Source organism: Carcharodon carcharias, chromosome 28 (assembly GCF_017639515.1).
Source record: "Carcharodon carcharias isolate sCarCar2 chromosome 28, sCarCar2.pri, whole genome shotgun sequence".
NCBI classification, from domain to species: Eukaryota; Metazoa; Chordata; class Chondrichthyes; order Lamniformes; family Lamnidae; genus Carcharodon; species Carcharodon carcharias.
Window position 1 is genome coordinate 29,211,172 of NC_054494.1, and position 11,430 is coordinate 29,222,601.

Consider the following 11,430-nt stretch of genomic DNA (forward strand, 5'->3'; position numbering starts at 1 on the left):
GGAACAGGACGGTGCCAATTAGGACACTGGCAACAGAGTTTTGGATGATCTCAAGTTTATATGCAGTGCTGACACTGGCCCACCACTGATGAGCTTTTCTCTTTGAAGTTTATTGTGCGTCAATATGACCTTTTCATTTTATGTTATAACAGGAAACAAAGGCAAAAACTGCGTGATCAGGCCAAGGAAATTCGCTTCGGGAAAAGTTACAGTCTGAACACTTCCGAACTGTCCACAGCAAATAACACACAGCAGAATGTGTTACAGCTGGAAAACGTAAGCAGACAGTAGCTGAATGAATGACAGTTCCTGTGACGACATGGCTCCCAGTGAGATTAAAGATGGTTAATAAGAACTACCAACAACAAATGCAGTCAGTGAATGCAAGGGTATTCTGTAACCGGTCTGTTATCCACACTTCTGTCCTGACTTTGCAGAGTTTCCTGATTGTTGCTTAAACATCTCTAGGTCTAAGTATTGAACCATGGAGCGAGCTGGGACATAATCCCTACTTTGCATCTTGATCCATTTTCTTCCAATATTCCTTTAAGCGAGTGCAATCATTCATGCTGTGTGCTCCAACAGAGACTTGTTCCATCAACAGTTTGTTTTCCATTTTGAATTAAGTTTAGCCAAAAGCAGGTTTAAAGACCTAAAGGCAAAGGAGGTTTTGGATTATAGAGAGAGAAGGGAAGTTGCATGAAGATAGATTGTAACATGAGGCCTATTTCTGCTTCTCTGCCTTCATCATCTGGGGTCATAAAAATAGAAAATGGCATCACGTTCTCAATATAACTGAGTGTTCCTCATTCAGTGCAGCTACCCAGTCACAGATCAGGAAACTGACACAGAATGAGGGGCTATTTGATAAACGACTCCTGAACTTTGATGTGATGATGTTTTATTTTTCAGTTTACAAAGTCAGACAGCAACATTGGGGAAGGAAGATGCAAAATTCTGGAATCAAAGTTTTCAGTTCCTGGATCCTCCCCAGCTGACAAATCAGTATCCATCAACCCAACAGGCAAACAGCAAAGGTAACACAAAGTTGGAAATATCCACACAGAACTCAACTCAATGCATTTATAGGAAATTTAACTAAGTTCCTGATTTTATCAAGTAAACCTCACTCTACACTGTCCCATCAAACACTCCCAGGGCAGATACAGCACAGGGTTCGATACAGAGTAAAGCTCCCTCTGCACTGTCCCATCAAACACTACCAGGGCAGATACAGCACAGGGTTCGATACAGAGTAAAGCTCCCTCTACACTGTCCCATCAAACACTCTCAGGGCCAGTACAGCGCAGGGTTAGATACAGAGTAAAGTTCCCTCTACACTGTCCCTGTCAAACACTCCCAGGACAGGTACAGCATGGGGTTAGATACAGAGTAAAGTTCCCTCTACACTGTCCCCATCAAACACACCCAGGACAGGTACAGCATGGGGTTAGATACAGAGTAAAGTTCCCTCTACACTGTCCCCATCAAACACACCCAGGACAGGTACAGCACGGGTTAGACACAGAGTAAAGCTCCCTCTACACTGTCCCCATCAAACACTCCCAGGACAGGTACAGCATGGGGTTAGATACAGAGTAAATCTCCCTCTACACTGGCCCCATCAAACACTCCCAGGACAGGTACAGCACAGAGTTAGATACAGAGTAAAGCTCCCTATACACTGTCCCATCAAACACTCCCATGACAGATACAGGGCGGGATTTGATGCAGAGTAAAGCTCCCTCTACACGGTCCCCATCAAACACTCCCAGGGTAGGTACAGCGCAGGGTTAGGTACAGAGTAAAGCTTCCTTTACACTGTGCAAACACAGACAAAAGAGCTGAACTCCAGAGCTGTGGCTGCCCCTGGCATCGAGGCAGCATTTGACAGAGTGTGGCATCAAGGAGCCCTAGCAAAGCCGGAGCCAATGGGAATCGGGGGAAACCTCTCCGCTGATTGGAGACATACGTAGCACAAAGGAAGAAGGTTGTGGTTGTTGGAGGTCAATCATCTCAGTCCCAGGGCAGTACTGCAGGAGTCCCTCAGGTTAGTATCCTGGGCCCAACCATCTTCATCAATGACCTTCCTTCCATCATAAGGTCAGGAGTGGGGATGTTCGCTGATGATTGCACAATGTTCAGCACCATTTGCGACTCCTCAGATGGTGAAGCAGTCCATGTCCAAATGCAGCAAGACCTGGACAAGAGAGAATCTAACCATTACCCCTTGACATTCAGTGGCACTACCATTGCTGAATGCTCCACCATCAACATCCTGGGGGTTACCATTGACCAGAAACTGAACTGGACTAGTCATATAAATACCGTGGCAACAAGAGCAGCTCATAGGCTGGTAAATCTGTGGAAAGTAACTCCCCTGACTCCCCAAAGCCTGTCCACCATCTGCGAGGCACAAGTCAGGAGTCTGATGGAATACTCTCAACTTGCCTGGATGAGTGCCGCTCCCACAACACTGCAGAAGCCCGACACCATCCAGGACAAAGCAGCCCCGCTTGATCGGCACCACATCCACAAACAGTCACTCCCTCCACCGTCGACGCACAGGGACAGCAGCGTGTGTACCATTCACAAGGTGCACTGCAGGAACATAGAAACATAGGCCAGGATTTTATATTTGGTGTGCAGGCGCAGGCCTGACCTGCCAGAACATGCAATGATGAGCGATGATGTCGGGCGTGCGTCCGTCAGTCACCGCGCACCATCACAATATTTCAGAAGGGGGGCACTCAATGAGGATGGAGGCACGCCCGCCATTAATTAATGGGCCGGTTAAGGTCCTTGAGGCGCCAACTGTCTTTGATTTTATGCTGCCCGGGCGATTTCCAGGGCGTCGCATGGGCACAACGGGCAAGCGGGTAGGCCGCATTTTCAAAAACCTCACCCACGGGTGGGATAAGATGGGTGAGTGGGCTCGCGAATGTGAGTTGTTAGTACTGTAGATTATTGCTTGCTGCTGCTTGCTTGTTTGAACAGGGCATCTTCATTTCACTTCAGAGCTGCTTTGACAAAAATAACAGGCTTCAGTTCAGGACTCCGGAGGAGGAGCCATACCACTTGGGGCCTTCCAGATATCAGGCAGCCTTCCCTTACCCTGGTAATGGGGATTGTGGGCTCCGCTGGAGGCACCTCCTCTGAGGAGGAAGAGAGGAGCAGAAGGGAGAGGAGGCCAGGTGCCGCTATTCAACCTCCAGGGGAGGGACCTGTGGAGTACAGGTACAGGCACAAGGGGCGCAGGGCCAGCAGGAAGTCCAAGTGGAAGGGGTCGCAGAAGATGCCACTATCCTGCCGCCAGGGTTTACAGGCGGTGATGCAGCTACTTCAATATGTCCGAGGTGCAATGCTGAAGGAGGCTCCGCCTCTCCAGGGAGACAGGGACCTCCATCTGTCAGATGATTGGGCCTGAGATCAGCTCCAACTGTGTGGGTGGACACCCCATGCCAGTGGCTCTGAAGGTCACAGTGGCCCTCAACTTCTATAACTCCAGCTCTTTTCAGAGGTCAATGGGTGATCTTTGTGGAGTGTCCCAATCAGCTGTCCACAGTTGTGTCAAGCTGGTGACAGACGCTCTGTTCAGGTGGGCATTGACTTTCAATCACTACCGCATGGACGAGCCCAGCCAGACACAGCGAGCCAGAGGCTTCACGGCCATTGCTGGCTTCCCCCATGTCCAGGGTGCTGTACACTGCACACATGTGGCCATCAAGGCACCAGCAGGTCAGCCGGGTGTCTTTGTCAACAGGAAAGGCTTCCACTCCATGAACATGCAAGTTTTGTGTGACCACAGGATGCAGATTCTGCAAGTCTGCGCAAGGTACCCAGGCAGCTCCCATGATGCCTACATCCTGAGACACTCCCAGGTGCCGGGGCTCTTCAGTGCTCCAGCCCGACTGGATGGATGGTTGCTGGGTGACAAGGGCTCTCCCCTCCAAAGGTGGCTCATGACGCCTCTCTGCCATTCAAGAACAGAGGCAGAGCAGCTTTACAATAGGAGCCATTCCTCCACAAGGGCTGTAGTAGAGAGAACCATCGGTCTCCAAGGTGCGCTTCCTGGACCATTCAGGGGGCCACACTGCAATACCCCCCAGGTCATGTGTCACTGATAGTGGTTGCATGCTGCACTCTCCACAATCTGGTGCTGGAAAGGGGGGACGCACTGGAGGAAGAAGATGCTGAAGCAGCTGCTCTGACAGTAGGCAATGAGTCCATTGGTGAGTCCGAGGACGAGCACGGTCAGGAGAACGCTGAGGGGATAGACACTGACCTGGGTAACATCCAGGGAGGCAGGAACACCCGGGAGGCTTTGATCCAACACTCTTTCAGCTAGCTACCAAAGATGAGCCTCCAACACTTGCCAGGACTGCAGGCTCCATACCTGACAGGAATATTTGCTTGGTGAACAATATGCACAATGTGCCATTTCAATAAAGCTCAATGACAAACAAGTCACTCATAACATCATGGGTTACCCTGCACCTACAGAACGAATGAAGTGCCCAGAGGCTTGTTGAACACAAACACATTTACTGGTGAGGTGCCTTGCATACATAACACAAATTAAACGGAAAAGTGCTCTCCATCACACCTACTAATAACTAACTTAAAAGCGGGGCAAAATAATATCACTAGTGATAAGCCCGTGTGTGCCTAAGGTGCTTTAAGTTTGCGGGTGCTACGTCTAGGTGCTCCCCTTTCACTGGCACTGGCATTAGAGACAGCCTGCCCACTCTGCTGCCCTGTTGGCCTTGATGACCTTGGCAGGCGTCCTCTGGCCCGTGGAGCCTGTGCTGCCCCTGCCTGGGAGGGAGTGGCCAGTGCCACGGCTGGCATCTCCCCAGTCATTCCAGCCTCATCGGGTGCCATGGTCACTGGCAGAGGGGGGAAGGATCTGCTGCCCTCATCCGGAGCACCCTAAGAGGAGCCCGAGAGACAAGGAGCAGCTTGTGCGCCAACATCAGGTTGCTTTGGACCTCCCTGCTCACCATTGATGGATGGGCACCGAGCTGGGATACTGGGTGCTCAGTCCATTTCCCACACTGGCACTGACCACCTGAGATCATTGCCGGTGTGAGGGCTTGCAGGCCAGAGCACATTCCCAGGAACCCCTGATTGATCTCCTGGAGGAGCCTCTCCATGAGAGTCGACACTCTGTCCATGGAGGAGGCTGTGCGCTCGGACATGAGGGTCAACGCATTGCTCATGCTCCGTGTGGAGTCCTCCACAACGGAGACCATGGCATGCATTCCCTCATGTATCTCTGCCAGATCCTCCCACACACCCTGCTGGACATCCAGCATCTGCTGCCTAATGGACGACTCCAGAGGCTCATCATCAGCCACCGACTGAGCATCGTCCTGGTCCCCAGCCGTCCTCTGACAGCTGGTGCCCTGGGCACTCTCTGCCTCCGCCTGCACCTCAAGTGAGAGTGAAATTCCCTCACCAATGTGCACCAAGATACTATCCGCCGATCTAATGCCCACTGAGGTGCCGGTATCTGCGCTGGTACCTGCCTGGCTGAGAGGGTGTGATGCTGGTGTGTTTCTATCCTCTGTGTCCTCTGGGGTGAGCAGGGGGGCCTTCAGGCTCCTCGCCCCAACCGGCTTCTGGTGAGCCTGAAAGGAAGAGCAAGGACATGTCATTAGTTGAAGTCATTACACTGGCACTGTGCACGCCTGGCACCCAGATCAGGGTGCCCTTGCCTTTTCATTATCAGTGGGGATTCCATGTTCAAGGCTCACATCAATATAGAGGCAACTTGGAAGGCTTGCAATGACAGACATTCTGACCTCAGTGCACTGCAGTGTTACCTCCCTGTGGCACCCCAATCTCACCACGGCCGGTTGACCTAGGCACATGTTGCCTCTCCAGCTGCAGGGCCTCCTGCTCGTATCTGGACAAGATTAGAAAGGTGAGCTGGTCCTCCGCCAGTCTGCAACCTTTCTGCATTGTTATGGGATGTCTTCTCCTGAAAGGAGAGAGGAGCACTGATTAGTCCACCCTGTACCCGCAGCACCACTGCAGCTTGGCCAACTCCACCTGAGGGATACCTCGTAGGGCTCAGCCAATTCGTGACCCTTGGCTCTTAGTTTAAGCAGACCTTGCACAGATGCTGCCTCATTGACATTTGCCACTCACACTCTAAGAACTCTGAAGTCCGAGGGGTGGGGAGGGATTGGGGGGGGGGCCGCTCCTAACTGCTGTGCTAAGTGACCCATGCCAACACGGTACTCACCCTCCCCGATCGCAGGAGGTCATTTAGCCGCTTGCGGCACTGCACCCATGGGCGCCTCACCACATCATGGGAGCTGACCCTGGATGCTACCTCCTCCCAGGCATTTTTGGTGAGGTTGGGGAGCCTCCTCCTCCTGTTCCTGGGGACAAGTACATCCCGGCGATGCTGCCACCTCCTCCAGGAGGGCATTGAGACACTCATCGGAAAACCTCGGGGCCGACAGCCCCACCGACCTGCCCTCCCGCCCTGCCGTGTTCAGCACTGACGTTCTCCGAGTCAATGGCAGCCTTCAGATGGCTGCCGGTCACCATCGAACCCGGCGGACATTGAGCTCCAGCCCCCGCCCGCCCCTTCACGCTGATACCGGAGACGTGTATTACGCTGGGCGTAATGCGGCCTTAATTGGCCCGCCTTCATAAAATGGCGGCGCGGAGCCAATCGCAGGCGGCGGTCGAGTTCCTGCCTGCTCCAACCAGCCAATGTACAATCCTGGCCACAGAAAATAGGAGCAGGGGTAGGCCATTCGGCCCTTCGAGCCGGCTCCACCATTCAGTATGATCGTGGCTGATCCTCTATCTGAACGTTACACTCTCGCTCTCTCCCCATCGCCCTTGATGCCTTTAGCATCCAGAAAACTATTTCCTTCTTAAATATATTCAGTGACTTGTCCTCCACAACCTTGTGTGGTAGAGAATCCATAGATTCACCAAGGCTCCTTAGACAGCACCTTCCAAACCCACGACTGCTACCATCTAGAAATACAAGGGCATCAGATAAATGAAACACCACCACCTGGAAGTTCCCCTCCAAGCCACTCACCATCCTGACTTGGAAATATATCACCGTTCCTTCACTGTCACTGGATCAAAATCCTGGAACTCCCTCTTAACAGCACTGTGGGTGTACCTACACCACATGGACTGCAGCGGCTCAAGAAGGCAGCTCACCACCACCTTCTCAAGAGCAATTGGGGATGTTCAATAAATGCTGAACAAGCCAGCGAAGCCCATATCCCATGAATAAATAAAAAAAAACCTCCCAGGACAGGTAAAGCACAGGGTTAGATACAGAGTAAAGCCCCCCTCAACACTGTCCCGATCAAACACTCCCAGGACAGGTACAGCACGGGGTTAGATACAGAGTAAAGCCCCCCTCAACACTGTCCCGATCAAACACTCCCAGGATGGGTACAGCACGGGGTTAGGTACAGAGTAAAGCTCCCTCTACACCGTCCCCATCAAACACTCCCAGGATGGGTACAGCACGGGGTTAGATACAGAGTAAATCTCCCTCTACACTGTTCCCATCAAACACTCCCAGGACAGGTACAGCGTGGGGTTAGATACAGAGTAAAGCTCTCTCTACACTGTCCCCATCAAACGTTCCCAGGACAGGTACAGCACGGGGTTAGATACAGAGTAAAGCTCCCTCTACACTGTCCCCATCAAACACTCCCAGGACAGGTACAGCACAGGGTTAGATACAGAGTAAAGCTCTCTCTACACCGTCCCCATCAATCACTCCCAGGACGGGTAGAGCACAGGGTTAGGTACAGAGTAAAGCTCTCTCTACACCGTCCCCATCAATCACTCCCAGGACGGGTAGAGCGCAGGGTTAGATACAGAGTAAAGTTCCCTCTACACTGTCCCCATCAAACACTCCCAGGACAGGTACAGCACGGGGTTAGATACAGAGTAAAGCTCCCTCTACACTGTCCCCATCAAACACTCCCAGGACAGGTACAGCACGGGGTTAGATACAGAGTAAAGCTCCCTCTACACCGTCCCCATCAAACACTCCCAGGACGGGTAGAGCACAGGGTTAGGTACAGAGTAAAGTTCCCTCTACACTGTCCCCATCAAACACTCCCAGGACAGGTACAGCACAGGGTTAGATACAGAGTAAAGCTCCCTCTACACTGTCCCCATCAAACCCTCCCAGGACAGGTACAGCGTGGGGTTAGATACAGAGTAAAGCTCTCTCTACACCGTCCCCATCAAACACTCCCAGGGCAGGTACAGCATGGGGTTAGATACAGAGTAAATCTCCCTCTACACTGTCCCCATCAAACACTCCCAGGACAGGTACAGCACAGGGTTAGATACAGAGTAAATCTCCCTCTACACTGTCCCCATCAAACACTCCCAGGACAGGTACAGCACGGGGTTAGATACAGAGTAAAGCTCCCTCTACACTGTCCCCATCAAACGTTCCCAGGACAGGTACAGCACGGGGTTAGATACAGAGTAAAGCTCCCTCTACACTGTCCCATCAAACACTCCCAGGACAGGTACAGCACAGGGTTAGATACAGAGTAAAGCTCTCTCTACACTGTCCCATCAAACACTCCCAGGACAGGTACAGCACGGGGTTAGGTACAGAGTAAAGCTCCCTCTACACTGTCCCCATCAAACGTTCCCAGGACGGGTACAGCACGGGGTTAGGTACAGAGTAAAGCTTCCTCTACACCGTCCCCATCAAACACTCCCAGACAGGTACAGCACGGGGTTAGATACAGAGTAAACCTCCCTCTACACTGTCCCCATCAAACACTCCCAGGACGGGTAGAGCACAGGGTTAGGTACAGAGTAAAGCTCCCTCTACACTGTCCCCATCAAACACTCCCAGACAGGTATAGCACGGGGTTAGGTACAGAGTAAACCTCCCTCTGCGCTGTCCCCATGAAACACTCCCAGGACAGGTACAGCACGGGGTTAGATACAGAGTAAACCTCCCTCTACACTGTCCCCATCAAACACTCCCAGGACGGGTAGAGCACAGGGTTAGGTACAGAGTAAAGCTCCCTCTACACTGTCCCCATCAAACACTCCCAGACAGGTATAGCACGGGGTTAGATACAGAGTAAACCTCCCTCTGCGCTGTCCCCATGAAACACTCCCAGGACAGGTACAGCACGGGGTTAGATACAGAGTGAAGCTCCCTCAGTTTCAATAGCTGTTTATCTGAAGGCAAATACTGTTTCAGTTTTTATCATGCTTCAAGGTTAATTTGGGTATTTGCCAGCCATTTGCAGGGGTTGTGTAGCTGAAGGATTTGATATAAAGGGGATGAATTGAAAACCAGAGTAGACACATTACAGACTCCTGTACTCAGCGGGTGTACCAGGATGTGGAATCAGTTACCTGGGTAACAGTGACTCTGCACAATCTGCCTCATGCAGCCTCAATCCTGATAACTAGTCCCTCTTCATCCTGATGCTGCACAGAGACATGTGCAGCCCTGCAAATAGCTGGCCTCATCCCAAGAAGCAGCTCAATCGAACCATAAGTGGTGAAAATAAAAGCAAGAAAAAAATAGTAAACACCATCAGTAAAATTAGACTGGCAAAAGAGAAAACAATTGCCTTGACATTTGGCAAATCAACACATTGCAAATAGGATCTGGAGTCTGGGTAGTCAGGCAGCAAGAGTCATTTTTTGATGTGATTTAAACACTATTAGAATGTCTAAGGGAGGGAGCCCCAGTTTAACTGTGATGTAATGACACACACTGCTTCTCACTTCCTAGCTAATGGTTCAGAGGTGATGATGAGAAGGGTTCACTGTGTTAACAGCCCAGGACTGCCTGCAGCCGTTCATGGCAAATCCTGGGGGTTCTCATTGTTTACCTGCACTTTGGGATTTGCAACTTGCGAGTTGTGGAATGAACAGCAAAACGTAGTGGAGATACCCAATGGTGGTCAGCAGCTCTGTTGCCCCTCAGAGCTGCCCCGTCCCTCCTCACCATCTGTGCATCGTCTTGGTCTGGTGGATCAGGGAGGGAATGAGAAATTCCAGCACTCTGACAGCAACAATGGCACATGACCGGAGTTATACAGGCACAGGCAGTGTCAGCAGACTCCCAGTGGCTGAAAAACCAGGACAGGTAGCAAAGGCCAGTGAGGGGAATATTGGGGATGCATTGCCATAGGGACAGAGATTCCAGGATTCCACCATTCTCTGCACTTTACCATGGTTACCAGAGTTTGGACCCAGGATTGATCACTGATTTAAACATTCTGTAACCATGTGACCACTCTAATTTCCCACAGGTATTGTCCATCCTCATCCCTTAGTCCGAGGCAACTGGGCAGATTGTCATCGAAGGTCAGTCCAGGACCAACAGCACTTTTAACACAGGGTTCACTGAGTGCGGTTGTAGAACCCCCAGACTCAAAGTCTCCCAGTACAAATAGCCAGATTCAAGCTTCAACCAAGGATTGCTTAGACAACAAAGGGTAGGTGCCTGATTTTGTTGGTTCCCTGTCTGATTGTCCCTTCTCGCTGTGAGGACTTATTGCCGACTGCCTGATTTATTTTCACCAATTCTTATTACTTTTTAGACCTTCAGTCACTTGTTGGAAATCTCCCGAAAATTCTCTTAATGTTATGCATCCCGCGCCGTCCCACAGGGCTATCCAGCTTTGCGCTTTGGAGTTTAAAGATAAAGGAGTGGTTCCTCATTGCTGGGCAGGTTCAGTTCCTGTAACCCCGTCGATGGGAGAGAAGAGTTGTGTCCAGGTCCAGGTGAAGGATCCGGAGTCCGACAGCCCCGATCGTCACCCTCAGTCCTGCTGTCCCGAGCTGGTTACTGCCAACACACCCAACAGCCCAGTCCATGGAGCAGAGAGTCAGCAAGTGGAGATGTTGCTTCAGAATGCACAGCAACAGATTCAGATCTTGACGTATGCCAGTCAAAAGGCCGAGGACTATGAACTGATCAACGAGTGTGAGGAGCGGGCAAGTGAAAATACGGCATTTCTGCCAGTGGTTTCTGCTGAGGAGGTGCCATTTCTGGTGAGACAAGAACAGTACAGAGACTGCAATTTAGGAAAGTGACATTCTGGTATCTGTACTTTCATCACATTGTGAAACCGGGCGAAGGAGAGAATAAGAAAAAAAGAGAAATTATTTATATGCATTTATTTAAAGCATTTAATTAGAAACCAAATAGTCAGTTGCTCCCATAGTGGTTTATGGAAACTATTTTGTATTGTTTTATCAAATAACTTTTCTTTTGTTCTGGTGAAGATCTTAGTGCCTATTATTCCCAATGGCTGTGTGTATGGCTGTATTTCACTGAATGTCATCGGGATTAAAGGGCGTGTCAGCTCCTTCTCTGCCACACAACCTCACATTCAAAAACTAAACTGTCTATTGGACATTTCACTGCCATTC

General features: G+C 50.9%; 1 protein-coding gene across 1 annotated transcript in view; it reads left to right on the plus strand.

The window, feature by feature from the left end:
- Positions 1-11,091, plus strand: part of LOC121270789 (pro-neuregulin-3, membrane-bound isoform-like) — a 598,214-nt gene extending 587,123 nt beyond the window's left edge. Inside the window, exons 7-10 of the mRNA XM_041176229.1 lie at positions 153-276; positions 913-1,037; positions 10,305-10,490; positions 10,596-11,091. Coding sequence (XP_041032163.1) covers positions 153-276; positions 913-1,037; positions 10,305-10,490; positions 10,596-11,091 — 931 coding nt within the window. The remainder of the gene's footprint in view (positions 1-152; positions 277-912; positions 1,038-10,304; positions 10,491-10,595) is intronic.
- The last annotated feature ends 339 nt before the right edge of the window (positions 11,092-11,430 follow it).